The 22,656-nt window shown below is 42.8% G+C and overlaps 1 protein-coding gene across 3 annotated transcripts in view; it reads right to left on the reverse strand.

Moving 5' to 3' along the window:
* Window positions 1–22,656, reverse strand: part of STMN2 (stathmin 2) — a 38,376-nt gene that overhangs the window by 7,370 nt on the left and 8,350 nt on the right. For all 3 annotated transcript variants that reach the window (XM_005878190.2, XM_014549370.1, XM_005878191.2), the window contains exons 2-3: window positions 8,904–8,999; window positions 8,101–8,273 (exon numbers count right to left, since the gene is read on the reverse strand). In XM_005878190.2, coding sequence (XP_005878252.1) covers window positions 8,101–8,273; window positions 8,904–8,999 — 269 coding nt within the window. The remainder of the gene's footprint in view (window positions 1–8,100; window positions 8,274–8,903; window positions 9,000–22,656) is intronic.

Consider the following 22,656-nt stretch of genomic DNA (forward strand, 5'->3'; position numbering starts at 1 on the left):
GAGGGCCTTTCCTTGGGCCCCAAGTCTCTGTCACTCCCTCACTGCAGAAAATCGCATTTCTTCTTCCCTCTTTCATAGCCTAGCGCCCAGATACCACTGCCAAAACTTTAACTCCCTTCCTGGGAGAAACTGATTCTCTCTTGAGTCTTGTGGAATCTCCCAGGTCACAGCCTCCAGGAAGAAAGCTGGTTCTGATCCCACTATTTCTATCAATGAGCAAATCGGCATGTCATCCAGAAAAGTGCATGAAACATGACACACAATGAGTACAGGGCGCAGAATAAAGGCGTGACCTATAGGAGTGGAAGCATTTGCCTTCATTTTTGCAGAAGTCGGGCTCCTGACATGGTCGCATCGGCCCTCTCGCTTTGCCCTTCGCTTCTGTAGATTAGCAGAGAGCGAGGGACTGACTGACACAGGTGGGATTTGCTGAAAGCTGTTAAAAATAAATTGTCCAAGGGAAAAGGACGTGGCCATGGAGGGACAGTTCTGAATGGCATGTGCCTCAGGTAGAAGGTCACGGCGATTCTGAAATAGGAAATTAGGGCATGGGAGCGATCAGCTGTTATCAAGGCAAATGTATTTATAGACCCAAGACCTCCAGTGGGGCATCCTGGGAGACCGCGGAGCCCTCTCCATCTGCTGTGAGGATGACAGGCACATGATCGTCAAACGCCTTTTCCAGGCGTCAAGCTGGACTCAGTATCATTGGAGTGAGTACACGAGAGGCACGCGGAGGGAGAAATAAGGAGACTGGGAGAAGAGTGATTGCTCATGTGGGAACACTGCAGCATTGCCCAGAGAGTTCATTACCATTTCTTATATTACTGAGCAGAAGACTTAATTACTGTGCAAGTGAATGGAAGATACATTTGAGTTGAGGGGTATATAAAGCTCCCTTTATGTTAGGTACACAAAGGAGATTTAAGACCGCATGTAGGAAGGGCTAGTTTTCATTCACTTCCGAAGTAAAATATTTTTCTGTCCCATTATTTTCTTGTCCCTTCTCATCATTTGGGTGTGTTACTTTCCATCTAGCACCATTTATCAGACACTCATGATATCATCTAATGATTGATTTACTGTTAACAATGAAGAAAACATTAACCCAATTAAAGTTACAAATAATGTCTTGTTAAAATATGACAACTGAATGGAAGTGTGTGAAACGAAAGGGTGCAATATTCACTTTGTGTTGAAGGATCAGAAGCAGAATAAAAAATTTAAAATGATTAAAATCCAAAGTCTTTAGAACGAGCCCTTCTGCGAAAGCCTGTACCCATTTATTGGGTCAACTCCTCGGGACACAGCCCCCGGGGAGCTGGACACGCGTGAGGAGTCTGTGGCCATGGTAACGGGAATTTCGAATAACCCTGCCCTTCAGTTCAGGACCCATTGCTATACAGTCCACCCCCTCTTTCCCTGGGTTCGACATTAATTGCCATCTACAATGTGAGATGCCAACAAATGCAAAAGATAAGTTTATCAAGTTTGGTGACTAATGACCTACTTTTATGCCATTTTATGAAAATAAGCAACACATCTTTCTTTCAGCAGTTCAGTGACTTGGGAGTTCATTGTGCCAGTATTGTCAGGATGCCAATTATATGTCACAGGGCTGGTTTGAGTGGCATTCTTCATAATTTAATCAATTTTAACACGAGATTTTATCAATGTCATTTAAATCCTTCAGCTTTCATCATTTTCTCATAACATTAAATTTTCAAGCCACTTATCAAACTATTTTTCTTTATAATTGGATAAATAATATTCTCAATATTTAAAAATATTTATGAAATACATTGTATGGTAACATTTCAGTATTTACATTACTGAGGAACTTCTTTTCTTTATAAAGTTATGAATTTGCTAGAACATGTTATCTGTGAGGTCAGGAACTGGGTGTGTTTTTGCTCAGTAACAGCTACCAGTGCTTTCCCGGTGCTGGTTATATGTCTTTGTGTGGAGTAACTAACTCCTCCAATTCTCACAGTGACTCCATGATGTAGGCCCTATTATTTGTCTCACTTTACAGATGGCCAGAATAGGACAGAGAGTTTAGTGACTTGCTCAAAGTCACACAGCAATTAAGTGGTGGAACCAGGCTTTGAATCATAGACATTCTCTTAACTATATGCTCTTAACCACTATGCTTTAAGAAGCACTCGTATACACGGTGCTTGGCTTAGGATGTCCGTATCGTGTACTGTCCAGACCAGGACACATAGGAGACTGAAATAATACTGATGATATCAGAACAGCAGGAGTGAAGCTGACGTTGTCCTGAGCCAATGGGGCTGCACGGCTAGCGTGGCTCTTCTGCCTCCTGCTAAGTGATGTTTGTTGAATGAATAAATGGGAGGGTGGAAGGATGGATGACTAAGTGTTCCTACCATTTTGCCCCAGTGGGTCAGCTGCAGTATGGAAACTTTGATTTCAAAATATGAGCTTCAAGCTGACCTCATGAGAGAATATGGTCTCACGGAGGTGAATGTGGATTCCCAGGGAGAAAAAGCAGGAAAGGTCTTTTTTTAAAAATAATAAACAGCCACCAGCTAATCAACGGAGCATTAATTCTGGTTCAAAGGAGCCTGAGGGAAGATGGTCCAACAGAGTAACCAGATGGTCAGAGCAGCAGTCGGGTCAGCAGAAGGGGCGAGGAACCGGGGAAACTGTCAGAACACTTAACACAGAGTGAATTCCCGGTGCGTGGAGGCGCCTCGGGGCAGCCCTCCAGCTATGAATCCAGAGGCCCCGCAACACAGCCCAGGTCACCGCTGCCCAGATGTGGTCCCTGAACTCTCAGGAGCAGGGACTAATGGAGGGGAACACATAGTTTTTTGTTTTAAAAGCCCTACCAGAAATCATATTTCACATCTATGTCTACAGCTATCTCTATATTTACTTTGAGTTAGAATTATATCAATTTAGTGAGAAAATGTTTATTATTTTATGATGGTCAGAATTATTGGCAGTTACAGATTCCTTTGACTATAACCATGACACAGGAATTTATTAATACTTATTTAAATGTAGTATGTTTGATAGGCTGAGTCTTTAAAAATGTGTAATATATGGGAGAGGCAATGGGTCCAGGGCAGTGGAAATGTAGCTGACCACTGGGCGAGGCTGGACATCTGTAGTTGTGAAAGCCTTTAGCGACTCCTTGTTTCTCACATAACGGAATGTGAGCACCTGGCTTGGCATTCAAGGCCCTCCACAATCTCACCTCACTGCTCACCACCCCCCACCCAGATCCACTAGTTCAAGCTGCTGGTCTACCCGCTGTCCTGAAAACACTTCCTGCATCCTCTCTGGGCATCCGTAGTCCTGGAACCGTTCATGTCTTCTCTATTTATCTAACACTCTGTATTTTTCTAATCACCCAGCTTTTTAAAGCAGACATTTCTGTGAAAAGAAGCTGCAATTCATATCAAGTAGTGAAATGGTTTTATTTTCCTCAGTGGCCTTCCATTTACTTGAAAGTCAAATTCCTTAAAATGCTCAATGTCTACCAGTCTCCCCCTGCTCTTTCTGCTTCAGCCACACTGTCCTCCTTGTTATTTCTCAAACAATCCTAGCATCCTCCTACCTCAGGGCCTTTGCACTCACCATTCCCTTTACTTCCAATGTTCTACCTTTCATGCTGCTTTTCCAATGTTCTCATATTCAAGAGGCCTTTCCCAACCACCCCACATGAACAGAGCTTTTCACTCCAGTACTACCAATTCCCTTTGGCCTGCTTTATTTAGTATCACCTGACATGTACATTTTTGTACTTACTGTGTCTCCCCCACTGAAATGTAAGGTTGGTGAGGTATCCCTAATGGATGGAACAGGGCCTGTCAAATAGAGCATGCTCAGTACATATCTGTTGATTAAGTGATTTCCCCCAGACTGAGAATTCTTTGGATTGTAGAGTTTACTTACTGCAACCTCAGAAGGTGTCATTTGGAAACTTACTTACTGTTATTTTGTTTTATGATGGGAGGATGAAACAAAAAGTTACATATTGCCACTTTAGCATTTGTTCTGCAAGTTATCACTTAAAAATATTTGTAGTACTAACTATGGCCAAGCACTATTAAATAGAAGATATAACCCGTACTTTCATGGAGTTTATAATCTAATTAGAGGCCCAGTGCATAACATTTGTGCATGGAGGGGGGCGGTGCCTCAGCCCGGCCTGCACCTTCTCCAATCCAGGACCCGTTGGGGGATGTCTGACTGCCGGTTTAGGCCGGATCCCACAGGGGTCTGACATCCCGGCAGTCTGACATCCCTCTCGCAATCTGGGACAGCTGGCTCCTAACCGCTTGCCTGCCTGCCTGCCTGATCACCTCTAACCACTCTGCCTGCCTGCCTGATTTCCCCTAACTGCTCCCCTGCTGGTCTGATTGCCCCTAACTGCTCCCCTGCCTTCCTGACTGCCCCTAGCTGTCTCTGCCTCGGCCCCTGTCACTGCGGCTTTATCTGGAAGGATGTCTGAAATAACGTCTGGAAGGTTATTTGGCTGTCTGGTCTAATTAGCATATTACGCTTTTATTAGTATAGATGGGGATATAGGGCTAAGTAAATATGCAGATAAACATATGCTCACCAATTGTGTGCACCAATTGTGCTAAGGACTGCAAAGGAAAAATAGTCCTGAGCACCTATGACCATGAGAGAGAATAACAAGTAAAAGGGGCTTGGAGGAGCCCCCTCCTCATAGTGAGGAATTGACAGATAGACTGAGACCTGGGTGGGCAAGGAAGGAAGTGTGGGATTTAGAAGAGCCCACCCCTTTCTGTAGGTCCTACACTCCACCTGTGCTGGTTTGTATAATGCAGATTGCAATCAGAGCGTGGAAGTTTCTTTGTGACTTTATATCAATGTAATTATTAGAGAATATGTAAGGAAAAATATAAAGTTAAATCTGAATAATTATCTGGTACCACTTTGAAAAAGTTAGGCCTACACTACAAGTTTCCAGGTCTAATCAGCTGTATCTGTGCCATCCAGCTGGGTAGCCACAAGTGGCTAGTTTCATGTTTCCTTTTTATCTTCTTAAATGTGACTGCTAGAAGAACTTAAAATACATCTGTGGCTCACATTATATTTCTGTTGGACAGTGCTGGTCTATATAGCTGCATAGCTGGATTTTTGTTTGTTTGTTCTTTTTATATGAAAATATCCACACAGGATGTCAGCAGGGCTAAAGAAGAGAATTACAAAGTGAATAGTGCATGAGCAAAATCATTATTCTAATGGTCATCTAACATTTGCAGTTAAAAACTGTGGATGCTTGTAATTGTTCTTGTCAACATCCATTTCCCTTTCTTCAGGTAAGAACATGTCAGTAGTTTTTATCACTTCTCCTCACTTCTAACTTCAGAGATCTTAGTGATGTCTCTTCAGGTCATGTGATCCAGGCTAGCCAATCAAAGTGTTGCCTCCCCTGGGTCGGGCATGTGATCCAGGACAGACCATCAAGACTCAATTCCAGGGCTTTTGTTAGAACTCTTAGGAAAGAGGAGCTCTTTCTGTAGGAGCTGCTAATTTTTGAGGACAATAATTTGGGATGACTCTTTGAAATTAAACACTCTTACTATTGAAACCAATTGGAAGCAGATGGAAAGAACGTTTTCTGACAATGTTGCTCGGCCTCCTGAATCCAGCTGGTTTGAAGCTGCAACCCCTCCTAGACTTTTCAGTCACACACCCTGCTCTGGTGTTAGCTAGTTGAGCCGGGTTTTGGTTATATGCATGTCCTGGCTTAGATAATTGCTGAGATGTATGCGCTTGCTGAAGGCTTTTTAAAGAGAACGAACAGTTCTTCAAATGAATACTAATTAAGTCAGTACGACCCATCAGAATAAAATCAATTAATGATTTTTTCGGTTGATACTTTCTGTTAATTAGTTGTATTTTCTTCTAATTAAAGCCCTACTGCCAGGACATAATCTATATAATGATTTTTGCGTTGAAAACTGTAATAAGAAGTCATAGCAAAAATGCGGGGGAATACTGATTTTAAAGGGTTCCAAAGAACGTTTTTCTTGGGAGTCATAATGCGGATGGTCACACGTGTAGATGTCTGTTAGCCATGTGGCCAATTTCCAGTTCAACTCAATTGTATAAATGCCTCATTGCTGATAAGTTATTGTTGTTATGGGGCAGGAATTTTACCAGAACCAGTAAGTAGTTAACTCAGGGAGTTTTATGAAAACTCCCAGTTAACACTGATCATCTTTGTGTTGTTCTTCCTTTTCCTTTAATGATTTCCTTCCAATTAAATGCCCAATCTAGAAATACCAGCAACACCCTGAACTATGCTGCTGAATTTTCATCTCTAAGTTTCCATTTTAGCTCAGTCACTGAGTTTGTATTCTAACCAAGTCACAGAACCTGCCTATGTGAACCTAGGACCGATACCCGTGTCCTCTGATGCCAGTGCATGGGGCGGACTTAACTGCCTGCATGCGGCCCGCTCGCTGCTGTTACAGTCATTATTAATATCTGTCAGCAGCCAAGTCTTGGTGGATGGTCACGGATGAAATTAACTTAGCTCGGCTATGCAAGGAAAGCTATAATTAACAACCCCCAAAGCGAACAAATATTTTTAAAGCAACGTTCTATACATATACTCAGGTTAGTAGCTAGTTTCCTCCTTTAAAAATTCTGACTTAGAGCAACAGTAAGTGGGCAAATTCAATAAATATATAAGTAAGAAATAAAGAAGTCCCCCTCAGACATTCGAGAACATCACCCTGCAGTGGAAAGGGAAATCTCGATCAGTGTTACAGGACACAGCAAGACGGTTTTCAACCACAGGGAGATCGTGTTGTTTCTCACCTTAAACAGAAAGTCTTTTCTGGTTCAGAAAAGTTAGCCTGAGGACTTCTAATCTTCGAGGCTTGTTATTTGATACTACATACATATGTATATATCTGTATGTATATGCACACACATATACCTATGTGCGCACACACACACAGACACGTGTTTGTCCTGCACTCCCTGTTAGAAATTTCAGTTTTTAGAAGGACTGTCTTCATTCTCTTTATACATGTCACATAGAAGTGTTTACTGGGTTGGCTTTTTATAGACAACATCTTAATAAAATTAAAAGTTATTATAAATGCAGAGTTTCTATTCAAATCACAAGATTGGGCATAGAACATATTCTTAGTGACTAAATAATCCTAGAAACATATGATGATAAAGTCCGTGGAAAATACAATATAGGTATGAATTAGCTAAAGTAATTCCACTTAAAGGTATCTTCATGGGATGGATGCCCACATTCACATCGTTGGTACAGTACATGCAGACAGAACTTCTGCCGCTGTGTGCAAAGTCCTTGGGGTTTCTGAGTGCCCTCCATTTTTAATACCCTTGACTTTTCTTGGTCATCTGATTATGAAGAATTAAAATTTGGCAAAAGAAAAGGTCTCTAACACAAACCAGTGGAAAAGGAGAAAAAATGCCATCCAGGTTTAGAAGTGAGCACAGGAAGACACTCATAGATCCCAGGGCAGATCCTGCCCGTGGGAGGAGCAACTTCACGGCAGGCAGCTCAGCCGGGGAGGGGAGGGCAGGGCCAGCGCCTGGCACTCATCCCCGGGGAGCATCTGGCAGGAAAAATCTCAGAGGGAGGAGGGGTGGTTCCTAGTTCCAAGGAAAACCGCAAACTACACTGGGGGTGGGACGCAGACCTGAGGGAGGAGCACCGACCTGCACGCCTCCCACCACCAGCCCTGGAGTAAAGTTACCTGAGGCTGTGCCTTCTCCCTTAGGGCGAGGGGCCCACGATGGGGGCAGGGCACCAGGGCATGGAGCTCTTTAGTGTCTGAGACCTCTGGCTCTAGCTAGTCTAAAAGCAGCAACCTTTACTTGAAGTAGGCTGACTCCAGGCCTACTGAGGGCCCTCACGTTTCCAGGTGCCGTCCCCTGGAACCTCAGCCAGGGGTGTGTGTGTGTGTGTGTGTGTGTGTGTGTGTGGAGAGAGAGAGAGAGAGAGAGAGAGAGAGAGAGAGAGAGAGAGAGAGAGAAACTATTCTAACATATGTCAACCATAACTAAGCATACATTTTTTAAAAATGTACGGAAAGTTACCTTTCTCCTCTCCTCGGCGGCCTCCAGTTTCTTCTGGATCTCCTCCAGGGACAGGTCTTTCTTCTTGGGAGAAGCTAAAGTTCGAGGGGCTTCTGAGATGGGAGACGGTGGCTTTAAGATCAGCTCGAAAGCCTGGCCAGAGGCACGTTTGTTGATCTGCTTCACTTCCATGTCTGAGAAAGGAATGTGTGAGGATGGTGAGCACAGAGCTGGAAGCTGGGCCTTGTTTTAATCACCCGAGTGCCGGCCATTGAAAACAGCCCCGCTGTGTTGTCAGATAGGGACACAGAGCTGCGTAGGACCCTTTGCTCCACCTTGCGTGGAAAATACAAGACCTCTTTCTGCGGTGCGATTATGGATATATTTTAAGAGAATAAATATTTACGCTGTTGGGAAACTCAACAATGTCCACAGGGCGTTGAGTAATGGCAGACATTCTTAGGAGAATATAGCCTGAATTGATTTTAACCTAAACTTGATTTTTTTTTTTTGCATAAATATGGGCTTCACATGAAAACCGAGTAGCACAGACTTCGATGGTTTTGTGTGGAAATTAGCAGGCCGGAGGCACTTTCAGGCTAAATGATGAGAAATAACAAAGTCCTCCATTCCCACAAACAGTCCTGTTAGCGGCCCCACATCTGAACTGTTTTGAGCCATAGACAAGCAGTAAGGCCTGATAGCTGGACCCAGCACCTGAGGAGCGAGCTCCACCAGCCGGGGATTCGATCAGATGAGGAGCTGGGAGGGAGAAAGGACAGGACCCCGCCATCCCGAGGGCAGCCTTTCTGGTGTGAACTCACCGTCGTAAGTGTAGATGCTGATGTTTCGGGGCTCAGGGTAGAAGCAGGAGCAGATGAGCGAGAGCATGGACAGCTCCTTCATTTTCTCCTTGTAGGCTGGAACAAAGGGCACGGTTAGACTCTCTCCTCCCTCAGCTTCCTCTTTTAAAAAACATTTTTATTGATTTTTAGAGAGAGGAAAAGAACAGGAGAGAGAGAAACATCGATGTGGGAGTGGGACAGTGAGCAGCCAGGAATTGAGCCACAACCCAGGCCTGTGCCCTGACCACTGGGAATCGAACCGGCAACATTTTGGTGTTCGGGATGCCGACCAACCAACGGAGCCACACCGGCCAGGGCCCCGTTTTCCTCTTAATGCTTCATTTAAGTTCAGTAGTAATAGCCTTCTCCATATACGGCCCGGGACCCTGCTCTGCTCTCTTTCACAAAACATAAAAGGATGAATGGTTAAGCCCGAACTCTGAAGTGCATGTTCTTACACAGGACATAAATGGCGTGTTCCAGCTGGTTAGGTAAGAAGGTGGAGAAGGGGATTAAAGGAAGGAAGGTGGAGGAATGAGATCGGGCAGGACAGGAGGGAGCGACGGGAAAGATCTGGAGGAAGCAGGAGCAGAAACGAGCAGAGATGGGGGCAGTGCAGCGCCCGCGCAGGCCTGTGGTTTGTGAGACCCAGGAGGTGCCCTGAGCCGGCTCAGCCCGAAGGCCTTCATTGGAGACGGCAGAGAACGCACCGGGATAGCTAGTGAGCAGATACACCCTCCAGGGACCCAGGCTGCTGCTTTCTCGTCACCCCCAAGGGCACTTTCTTACGTCTCCCTCTTTCAACAGACACCGAAAACCTGGCCTGAGACCCAGCGTGGATCTCCTTTGCTCTCTGTGGAACCCAGTGTGGGTGCCCACCTCGCCAGGTGGCTGCAGGAGCTCAGATGGGCACCTCCTTCCTCCTTATCTCCCCTTTCCATTTCATTTTCCCCTTTCCCCTCCAAGGGGTGCCCTGCCCAGGCGGCCTTGAGGGCATTTTACCACTGTTCATGGTTACCAGGACAGTGATGGCCAGATGTTGATTCTTTAATTAGTGAGATTAATACATTAAGAAAAATGGGAGGAAAATGATAGGCATATGGTGCCCTAACTTGGAATAAGGTGTTGAACTTCCCGGGTAACACATGCCTCTTGGCAGGGTCTTCTGATCACCACTGTGACCCAAGGGAGAGCGAGCATGTTGGGGAAACGCAAACCCGCAGAAGATACCGTTGCGCTCTAGCGGCAGGTGTACCTTTGTTGGCCAGCGAGAAACAGATGCAGCACCGGGTGCTTTAGAGCTAAGAATGCTAGATTGGGAAAGTCCCAAGGGAGCATTTAGTCAACTGGCCCACAGAGGGCAGTCATCTGAGGCCAACGACAAAGCTGGGCCTCTGGATGAAATGCAGTAACGCGACGTCAAGGTGGTCAAGGTCGCCAACAGGCCTACTCCAGCTCAGTTTTCAGGATGAGGTTCACTGTGCCCAGAGAGCTGGGCCTGCCTGGTCAGAGGAGGATGGGGTGGTGGTCAGGAATGGTTTCACAGTCAGGTTGCTAGATTTAGTAAATACACATATAGGACACCGAGTCAAGTTTAATCCAAATATTGCATGAGACCTACGAACTATCTTCCTTTGCTTTTCTGAAATTCAAATGGAACTGGGTGTCTTGTATTTCATATGGCAGCCAGAGAAAATGGAGGGAAGGACATTGAGTTGGGCTCTAAAGAGTCCATGGGAGATTTTCATGGACTCTGGGTTCTCAGAAGGTTGAAAACTCCACGAAGTATCACCCACTTCCTGGTATCTGTGAATGGGGACCTCTGTGCCCCGGGAGACAGCGTGGCCACAGGCTGTGCTACCATGGTAGGAAGTCTTCCTGGGAGCCAGTTCTGCTCCAAGGTTTCCGGTAAGATACTTGGAAATTTTGCTCATGGAAACGGATTGTGACTTACAACATCATATTTGCCTGGAAACAAGCATGGATAGATTTTATCTAAGAATGTTAGAATATCATGAATTTTAAGTGTAATCTTAAAAGAAACATAAGCTTAGTTTTGGTTTGGTTTTGCATCAACCCTTAGGAATATTTTTGTGAGAAACTTTGAGAAGCAGAGGTGGCAGTGGGCTGGTTTAAGCCCATCAGTAACATCCCCTCTCACTGTCAAAGTCTGGCCATGACATTCATCCTAGTAACAGGGAGCCACTAAACCTTTCCAAAGCGGGGCAGATACCTGACAAAAGCCTCTCCTTACATTTATTTGGCCACTTTATGCTGGAAAGACCTGCCACTGGGAGACACACTTAAGAAACGGCTGGATGGAGTTTGAGGGCACCGTGGTTGGCGTTGGAAATGGTAGTGCCAGGGGCAAAGGACGGGAAATGCAAGAGACTGTGTGAAAGAAGCACCTTGATAGGAAATAACATCTGAGTGAGGGCCCAGGGCAGAGGGGAGGGGGGCCCTCCCGGGTGGTGGTCAAGGGAAGTTTGCCAGAGAAAGTGTCCTGAAAACGAAGTCCCATGAGAGAGTTGTTCTTGCAGAAAGTAGGGCATGGGTTGAGGTGCTGAAATGCACATAAGTTGGATAAACTTTTGTATGCACAATAAAAAAATCCCAAGCAATTGCAAAGGCTATTAGAAACGCGCTAATAATATCTCACTATTGATATTTCATACTTTGAATTGACAACTGTTGTTATCGGTTTTTGAAAATCAGCCTGTATCAATCTGTTCACAGCACCCCAACGCATGCGAGCAGGGCTGGATGCGCATTTGCCGGGATGTGGGAGGTGACCAGCAACTCCATGTAATCTTCTTCATAGTTGGTTGCACTTACGATTAACAATTAATGCTTGCAAGTAGGTGTATTTCTCCAGTGACTTCATTTAAAATTCAGCTCACGTGATGCCTAATGATTCTACAGCAATATCCACGCAGCCTAGCGATGTACGGATAGTGGTAGTTTTGCCACTCTTCCGAAAGGCTACATGAACTGTGCGTACTGGTAACAGCTGCCATTCGCTAAGCCGTTTGCATGCATTTTCTCATTTAGTCATCTCAACACAGCCAGGGGAGAGGTACTATACTAGTCTAGGCTCACAGATGAAGCAAACACTCAGAGAAGTGGAGGAACTTGCGCAGCGTGCGACAGATCAGAGTGGAGTTCAGTTTGAACGTAACTATTCACTTCCTCCAACAATCTGCTCAGATTTGTAACACACACTTGCACCCTCTACATACAGCTTCTAACCAGAAAGGATTACTTTTTATTTGTTGGTATATTAGGATTACTGATGTTTAAAATAAAGAATCCAAGACTTTTTTTATCTTCCCATTTTCCTTTGGCGTCTGTTGTTTAATTGGCACAAGTAAGTATAGAGGTTTATAGAAAGAAAGAAACCTTTTTTTGAACTTGTGGATTTTACTTGGTGCAGATGGTGAGAAAACTCAGGAAGAGTTGCTGAGCAGGGACTCTGAAAAAAATATTATATATTACATATATATAGTATATATATACATATATATGTGTATATATATATACTATGTGTATACATATATATATACATATATATACACATTTAAAATTCAGCCACATGATGCATATATATAATATGTAATATATATATTGGTTAATCCTCACCCGGAGGATATTTTTCCATTGATTTCCAGAGAGAGTGGAAAGAGAGGTAGAGGCAGAGATAGAGAAACATCGATGTGAGAAAGACACATTGATTGGTTGCCTCGTGCACGCATCCTGGGGGATTGAGTCTGCACCAAGGTACATGCCCATGACCAGAATTGAACCCTGGACCCTTCAGTTCACAGGCCGACGGTCTATCCACTGAGCCAAACCAGCGAGAGTCCTGAGTGTATATTCTTATTATATGGGTAAGTATATCCTTACATGCTCATGTCACAGTCAAGGAGATAGAGAAAGTGATGTTATCCTGTTATTTTAGGAAATCACTTTTGCACCAGTTATTCAGGTGTTTGAAGAATGATAGATGTTGGCAGGCAGTTACCTGAAATTTTTCTGTTTCTTTTCCCTGTGTGTATATAAATGTGAGGAGTGTGTGTTTTTTTCTTTGAGGAACAGAGTAGTGGAGGAGAACAATATAATTGTTCTTGAGACTTAATCATCAGATTAGATCGTGGGATAGATTAAAATGAGATGTGTTGCTTACTTGGTAAAATATGAAATAGACACACACATTTATAGTTATTTCCCCCAGTCTTCTAAGTCTACATCACAAGCTCTGAGCCCTTTGCTCCAACTTTCAACTACCTCTTAATTTTATAGATGTTGTGTTTCAACAAGAAAATATATTATTCATGCAATATGCCCCGCCCCATTATTTTGAAAGGCCAAATAAGTAAAAATTGTAAACTTTCTACTTCACTTGGCTGGTGTGAGAACGCACGCACCAACATGAGCTCTCATCCCTACTATCTCGTTGTTACTTGATTTGGAATCAGTAGTGTCATAAAATACTTTCCGTGTATTCATTCTGGGCAAAATTTTATTTGTCTCCTCAGTTTTGGCTACTGCAGAGTGGGGCGTGGCTATCTGTGTTAGATTTCCTGTTACCAGGTGAGAGCTAATAGGAAATGCTCTGGGAATGTTCGTAAGGTGCCACTTTGGGAGGAAATATCTCATACTGTCTGAGTGGACACTCGAGTGCGTGACCATAAGGACAGTCACCAGAGGCCTGGACGTGACCGAGGACGTGTGCCCTGGATGGCTCCGGCAGAGCGAGCGCCCAGGTCTGTTAGCGCCTTCTCTCTCCCTTCCTTTCTCATGTTTCCTGTGAAGCTAGCGAGGGCCGGAGGTTCTTGGCTTCAATACCTAATTTGACTCAACCTGAACGCCTTCTTCCGAAAGCCTCTGGGCAGAGTGCAGGGCACAGTGTGAGGAGATGGCGAACGCAGGAGACGGCGCCTGCGCTTGGTCTCACAGCACTCAGATCGCACTGGCTTCTGAGGAATTTCATTGAAAAATTTCCTTATTTGAAACTTACCCATTTTTATAAACATGGACTAAAGCCACCCCTTTTCTCAGGGAAAAAAAGTTGTCATTCCCGGTGGAGGTACCTTTAGCCCCCGGCACACTGGGGAGGTAGCTGTGGGCCTGGCTGCCTCTCCCCCGAGCGAACTGCAGACAGTGGCAGAGCCAGGCTTTCTGCTAACTGGTGCTGAAGACCTGAACCTTCCACCCACGATTACTAGACCTTGAACCCACACTTTCCCACCGCTCTCCTCACTGTACCCTCTTGGCCTCCCATTGTCCGAGTCTTAACATAGATGGAACCAGCGGCTTCTCAGCTCTTTTGTGCTGCCTTGTTTTCATGCCACAAATTAAGCTCCTGATGCTCACTTTAACTTGATTTTGACCGTATAGTATGTGTGCGTGTGCACACGTGTGCGTGCATGTGTGGGTGTGGGTGCATATGTGTGTGTGTGTGATGTGTTTGGTAGTTTGATTGCTCTGTGGTCCAATAGTCTGAGGCAGTTTACTTCCTAAAAGTCAAATCGGTCAACTCGTTTAGTTATATTTTTGGAACCTCTTTCACTGATTTTCTTCTTGAAAGATGCAATAGACTAAAATGATTTCATTTAAAACACATACTAGATTGGCTTGAATGTGGGCCTTAAAAAAAGAACTTTGGTTGATGAATATGTAATTGAGGATTCAACTCATTTAAATGAAAAATAAATCTCAGATTTAAAAAAATCCCAGCAGATCTCTGATATGAGGTAATGTCCTAGATATTTCTGCTACGATGATGTCATGCTATTGGGTTTAGTATAAATGAGGATCCAGTTTGCATTCATCCTACACACCTTCCCCACAAGAATTATGGTCTCCTAAGCTGTAATGACCAGGAAGGTTTGGGAAGATTAATATTTGATCGGCTGAAGCAGCATCCTGTTTCCGTAGGAATAGATATCGAGTCAAATAAAGCCGGACAACCCATTATTGGGTTTTACAGAAATACACTGAGTGGCCAGATTATTATGACCAGCCCATCAGTACTTCGTTGGGCCACCTTTTGCCTTCAATACTGCGGCGATTCTTCTTGGCATTGACTCCACGAGATGTTGAAAGGTGATGCGAGGAATCTGACACCACTGTCCAGTTCTGTGAGATTTGATGGTTGTGGAACCAGCTGCCTGATGACTCTTTTAACTTCGTCCCACAAATGCTCAATTGGATTGAGATCTGGTGATTGTGGAGGCCACCTAAGCAAGGTAAAGTCTCCCTCATGTTCTTGAAACCACTCCTGCACAATACGAGCACCGTGGCATGGCACATTGTCTTGTTGGAAGAAGCCATCTCCATTGGGATATGCCATCAACATGATAGGATGAACTTGATCAGCAACGATACTTAGGTATATTGTGCTCTTCAGACGTTTATAATGACCTGGCCCTCTAACAACTTCAGCATGAAATTATAGCTGATTTTCCTACAAATGTCAGGTGGTCATAATAATCTGGCCACTCAGTGTATATGAGGCTCTTACATTTCAATTAGATTGATTCTTGGCAAAGCATCCTGAAGAGGAAAATAAACTGGATGACATGAATCAGTCCTTGTGATCAAAACTGTGCTAAGGAAAGTGCTACCGACCTGGGACCTCACCTTCCTGGTGCTGTTAAAAATTCAGAGCACATTTCCTGAATAATTTGCATAAACGCCTATTTCCTTGATGGGGGAACTTTCTATGCATTCCAAGAGGTCTGTATTGTTGCTGTAATTCTGTGTGTGTCTTTCAAAATTGTACAACTTACAATACTTACTAGCACCAACTGTGACTGAGAGAAGTACTTTAATTTGGTGTTTGTGCCAAATAGTACTCATACGGTTCCAGGCCATAGGATAGAATCCTTATCTGGGTAAGTCTGTCGTCCGAGGCTTACAGCATTCTCCCCACATGCTTCCTTAGGAAATAAAGGATATGTAGTAATTCATAGACAGCAAGTATTTCAGACAAACGCCACGAAAGCCTCAGGTAGGATTCACGTGCGTTCAAAACCCTAGGGAGAATTCTCGCCTCATTCAATGAAACTTTGCAAGATGCACATTATGGAACATTTACTCCATAGTGTCCTAAAAATTGGATTTTCAAATCACATTCATTGAAGGTCCATTTCAGTCATCCATTCAAAAACTGTGCAGTGCCCGGCCGGCGTGGCTCAGTGGTTGAGTGTCAACCTATGACCAGGAGGCCACAGTTCAATTCCTGGTCAGGGCACATGCCCGGGTTGTGGGCTCAATCCCCAGTGGGGGGCATGCAGGAGGCAGCCGATCAGTGATTCTCTCTCATCACTGATGTTTCTATCTCTCTCTTCCTCTCCCTTCCTCTCTGAAACCAATAAAAATATATTTTAAAACAAACAAACAAACAAACAAACTGTGCAATGATGCTTACGTAACTGGTGTAGTGGGCAAAAGCGGAGCAGTCAGGGAATAGCTTTCTGCTGAATGAAAACAAGTGTGCGGACTTTGTGAGCCCTACTTAAGCGACATGTCCTATAGTTGCTTTGTCTCAAGGAGAATAGAATGAAAAAATATACATTAAAAAATAAAACATATAAATATTGTCAAGGCTTAGAACTGCTCAGAATTTAAAAATGATTGCAGTGCTATTATTTCTGAGTATCTCTGGGAGGAGGTGAGAGTGACGGAGACTTGGCAACGAGTGTCCAGCATCGTAATGTCACAGCTCCCATGAGTCATTACCGTCAGCGTCCATTTTTTGAGGCGGTTAATAGCGTGAAAGTGATCCTTCAGGATAACCTAGACATGCCATGAAAATGGCTTTTTTTTTTTTTTTTTTTTTTTTTTTTTGCTTTGGAAATCAAAAGTGACTTCCTCAGGCTTTGGTAGGTAAAGACTCATTTTCTGAAATAGGATTCATCAGAGCACATACCAGAATCTTTTAATGAGCATAATTTCCTGCAAGGCACGAAAAGCAACATGCAAAGCAAGTCACGTCTTTGCCTGTGAGTCCCACTGTGAGTTTCCTGTCCTCACGTCACAGCAGGATTCAAACGTACAAGACAACCAAGTGCGGGGGACGCTTCCTACATTTGCCTTCGTTCACACTTCCTGTTTCTTCTGGACATATGGAAATAAGAGGTCTTCCAAGAAATGGTAAACCGAAGTTCTTCACGCTCACGCTATGATAGATGTAGTTTTGTTGAGTTGCTATTTTTCCCATGCCAAAATATCACTTTGCTTATTTTTGTAATAAAACAAACGGCTCCAGAGAAGAAAAGAAATTGAAAATTGGGTTTTGGTTTACCGGAAATAAATAATTACATGGCACAAAGAAACTCAGATTTAAAAAGTAACTGTGTGTTCTCGCGCAGGTAGATTTCTCAATATACGGAAGCCATAAAATAAAAGAAGAATCCCTGAGACCAGTAGAGTTTGCTCAGACTTTCAGGAAATACAGGATGGGGCAAAGGTAGGTTTACAGTTGTGAGTACACAAAACACAGAGTTTATTCCTGTGTTATTATTTATTAATTATTCTCCATATGAACAACTGTAACTCTACTTTTGCCAAACCCTGTATATTATAAAGGATTTTTAGTTTGATTTGGTTATTGCATTTTTTTCTACTTTTATGAAACCTGATTGACTTGGATTGGTGAGCAATATTAAGTTACTTTAAGTCCATCAATTTATATGTTTAAATTATTAATAAGTTTTGGCTATTTGTTATTTGTCAAGACGGACATCTTCCCTCTCAGTTGGTTTAGGTAATTAGTTTATTCTGTTCAGCCACGCCAGCAGGACCGAAAGCCCAGTGTCTCTCCCAACCTCCATTTGCCTGCATCTCCTCTCTCTAGTAGGTTGTTATATAGCTTGCTGCAATGCATCACCAATACAGAGCAACTGTGTTTTTTAAATTTCATTTAAAGAAAAATTTCAATAAAAGGAATCCAATTCTTTCAAAGCTGCTTAACTCAATATTTCTTCAATGTTAGTCCTAAACTAAGAAAGAAATGTTCATCCTGAATTTCATTTTCTTTTATTTGCTCTACTACTAAAAAGATTTTTAACCAAGTTTTTGGTTGATAGAAGCAATGCCATTCTTTTCTCTCTTCCTTTGAGAGAAAGGCATTTCAAAACTTTGTTAGTTTTTTTTTTTTTTTAGTGAAGATATGTCTGAATTTTCTTTAAGGCTGAGCTTCCCTCCTGAGGGCAATATATTATGACCTTGGGAGGATTTAAACTGTATTGATGCCTTAAGTCAAAGCTCCTCCGTTGTCATCTCATTTCTGAGAAAGTGGGTGTCTATCTTATCTGTATTTGATGGCGTAAAATGTGAAACAACATAGAGTATTTTTTATATCTAGATTGTTATCATCCAGAATATCAACTTGGAACAAGGACTCTACTGTATTTGTAAATGTAAGCACATATTTCTATCACTTATCTGCATTTGTCATAAAGGTAATTCCTAGTTTGTGTACCATACATGTATGTGAATTGATATTTTGGAAACAAAACCAAAGTTAAAATGCTCTTTTATTTCCTTAGTCAACTGTCCTCCCTTAAGCCTTTGGAAAGTCAGGTGCCAGATGCGTGAACACTAATTTGATTTCTCAGGATATCTTTCTTACTCTAACAATTAGATTCTGCTAACATCTTAGATTTTTTTGATTGGTACCAGAAACACTGTTAGTTGAAAAGGTGTTACTCTCGTGAAAGACTCAGAAATAATACTAAACTCTGAGAATCCATATCCTTGCCCCCACTATAGTCATCTAAGGAACATTCTATTTGAAGTTTGGTTCTAGGATCTTCCTTATGGGTCTCTATTAATGGGTTGAGGGGAGGAAGGCTAAACAGATCTAGATAAGAAAATGTCTGTGAAAGAAATGATGTAGCTGAAGGAAGGGTGTTGAAAAGGGAAGTATTAGGCAGGAGAGAGCCAGGCAGGGAGGACACTGGAGAGGCAGGAAGAAGAGATGATAACAGCCAAGAGGTGTGGGATTTGACTGAAATGGATGGTTTAATAATATTTTAAGAATCAGAGACTGTGTGTGTGTGTGTGTGCGTGCTATAATTCTCCTTTTCCTGCTATTGCTCTTCAGGAGACGTCTACATTTTAATAACTCTGGAATTAGTTTTTATTTCTACTAAATGTGACATTTTATGTTGATGAGCCTTACTGGGTAGGTGAGAAGAGTCAGTTTTATTGAAACTGTTTTTATTGAAACTGTCAATTATATATATACTAGAGACCTGATGCACAAAATTTGTGCAAGGGGCTTGACCCTTGCAGCCCCAGCTTCGTCCAGAAGGTCATCTGGAAGGTCGTTTGGCTGTCCGGTCTAGTTAGCATATTATACTTTTATTATTATAGATGTATATACATATACATATATACACATTAAGTATATATATATGTATGTATATATATGTGTGTATATATATATATACTTAAAGTGGGATGATATACAAAATATGACAGAAAAACATAAGATGAGAAATAAATGCAGGAGAAATGTGCTTTTAATTCTGGCATTACCCAGAGTGGATTTGTCTTGGAGATACACTATATTGGCAGCTGCATCATAAATATAATATTAGCCCGGCCAGCATGGCTTAGTGGTTGAGCATCGACCTATGAACCAGGAGGTCATGTTTCGATTCCTGGTCAGGGCACATGCCCAAGTCCCAGGTTCAATCCCCAGTGTGGGGCATGCAGGACACAGCCAATCAACAATTCTCTCTCATCATTGATGCTTCTATCTCTCTCTCCCTCTCCCTTCCTCTCTGAAATCAATAAAAAATATATTAAAAAATAAATATAATATCAGTTCTCCCTCTATCACAAGGAATTATTGAGTAGTGATCAGTTCCTAAATTCTAAGTAATTTCTAGTAGATTTGTTATTACATGTGGAAATTACCAAGTATTGGAATTTATTAAAACATATACAAATATCAATCATGTTATATGCATGAAACTAATATAATGTTATATGTCAAAGATATCTCAAATAATTTAAAATTTTACTTTATTTATTTATGAAAACATTTTGAAAAGATGGTTTTCTTGATTTTAGAGAGAGAAGAATGGAGAGGGAGGGAGAGAGAGAAACATGAATGTGAGAACAAAACATCTACTAGTTGCCTCCAGTACACATCCCAACTGGGGATCGAACCCACAACCCAGGCATGGGCCCTGACTGGGAATTGAACCCCCAACATTTCAGTGCACAGGATGACTCCAAACCAACGGAGCCTCACTGGCAAGGCTAGATTTTTACTTTAAATTAATATTTTTATTTAGTGTTTCCATCATTCATATAAGGGGTCTAGAAAGGGGATTCATATTTTTACTATAAAGTGCTTATCCTTTAGTTGTTACTTAATCCTCTTAACAACTGCGTGATTTATTATTATTTTCCCCCTTCATAACTGAGACACTTGTGGTCCAGAAATGATAATTTGCTCAAGGATTACCAGGTAGTGAATAGGGAAGCAGGGTAACTCTCTCTTACACGGAATAGTAACATTCCCTGACCTGACCATTTTTTGGTGGAATTTATTAGTACTGATTTTTTTTAAAAAAAATACACACAGTCTTTATTGTTGAAAGTATCTCCTTATCAGAGAGCTTTTCCTTGTTTGTAACTTCTGGGTGAGCTTTAGACCAAGCCTCCCGTGCACTTGACCGTCTGTCTGGTCCTGGGTGCTTTGCTTGTGCGGTTGCTCGGGGGTGACTCGGAGCAGAGAATGTCAAAGTGATGTGGGCAAAGGGCAAGCGTGGAGCCAGGAGAAAACTCTACTGAGTTTTGCCTTTGGCTTGTCTGCCTTCTTCCATTTTCTGTGTCTGCTTGCTGAGGCCTTTCCCAGCAATTCCCTGCTTTGCCCAGCAATTCTTTCCACTGGCTGCTGCCACCGTGGGCCACCTTCCCTTAAAGGTTGGTTTGGGGGAAAGTTAGTGGCGACTGACTGTAATAGAACTTCTCACCTGAGGACATTTTTTCCATTGATTTTTTAGGGAGAGTGGAAGAGAGAGGGAAAGGCAGAGAGAAACATCGATGTGAGAGAAGCACATTGATTGGTTGCCTCCTGCACAAGCCCTGACCAGGGCCTGGGCCTGGGAGGAGCCTGCAACTGAGATATGTGCCCCTGACTGGAATCGAACCCGGGACCGTTTGGTCCTCAGGCCGACGCTCTATCCACTGAGCCATATCGGCTAGGGCTGTAACAGAACTTTGGATGAGTTATTGCTTCTTCTCAGCCAATGTTCTTTTTTTCTTTTTTTAAAAGAAGAATTTTACAGAAGAATTTTAAGTTGAACCTAAGCACAAGCCCTTGAAAATATCAGACACTCTTGTCTGAACAAGCCACTCAACTTTTATTTCAATTTTTATTTATCATTTTTTGTTAATCCTCCCCAGAGGATAGTTTTCCCATTGGTTTTAAGAGAGAGTGGAAGGGAAGGGGAAAGAAAAACATCAATGACACACAGTGATTGGTTGCCTCCCGCACACACCCCAACCGGGGCTGAGGATGGAGCCTGCAACCCAGGTACATGCCCTTGACTGGGAATTGAACCCGAGACCCTTTGGTCCACAGGCCAAAGCCCTGACCACTGAGCACACAGGCCAGGGCTCAATTTTTATGATTTGGGAAGTATTTTTCAAAAAGCAAACGACTCAGTTTCTGACTGCGCTCCTTGCTCCCCGTTACTCATTCTGAATGCATGTGCATTGAGGTTTTCATGAATAAAATGTCCAGTCATTCCACCTAACTGATCATGAAAAATGCACCCCTTGAATTTACGTGGTGCCTGGCAGATCCAAATCACTTTCCCATTTGTTTCATTTTAAGACAGAGCAAGCTGTGTGCTATGCCCATCTTCTAGGCGTTATATGAAGATTAAAAAGATTTTTCTAAGAACTACAAGGTCTAATATAGGTCGATCCTAATTTTTCCTTTTGAACATTTTTCAATCTTTTGTGTCTGTTCTTAAAAAAAACTATAAAAGGAAAATGTAGCCCTCAAGTCCAATGAAAAGATGATTTTTAAAGTGACAGGAGTCTTGGATCATGTATAATGTGCATCAAAAGACTAGCATTGGCTCTGGTAATTTGTGTTCTTGAACAAAATGACAGTGCAAAGGATGCTGACTGGCACCTCTCAGATAAAGCTAGGACTTAAATAACAGCAATGGACGCCAGTGTTGGGAGTAAAAAGCTCTAGGCAGCAATAAAGACAATTATGTAGATGTCTGGGGCCCCTCCGTTCGTCTGGAGGTGAGAACAGTGACATCTTCCCGAGATTCTCTGGTCTCAGCTTTGCAACAGCCAATACGTTCTAAGTGGAGCTCTGCCTCAGGAGTTTGGTTTCTGTCCACTAGGAAGTCCAAACGGGGAGATTACTATTTACTAGTAGGTTTACAATGAGTAGATTTGTTGAGTGAAATTAAACTATCTGGCTGCAGTTTGTAGGGGGGAAAAAACAGGAGGCTAAAATTGAAACTTTAATGCTCTCCTGTACAAGTGTTTGTGGGACTAGGTTTCGATACATTGCATCCGTTTCTTTTAATCCTGCCATAAAGACAAACAGCTAGAAGACTGACAGATTCTTATTACTGACGGTCATTGTAACAGGAAGTCCTTGTTGCAATGATGACTACAAACTCTGACATCAAAGGCACAGCTAGCTGCTCCGGAAGAAAAACTGCCACATAAGCCC

Source organism: Myotis brandtii, unplaced genomic scaffold (genome assembly GCF_000412655.1).
Source record: "Myotis brandtii unplaced genomic scaffold, ASM41265v1 scaffold55, whole genome shotgun sequence".
Taxonomy (NCBI): Eukaryota; Metazoa; Chordata; class Mammalia; order Chiroptera; family Vespertilionidae; genus Myotis; species Myotis brandtii.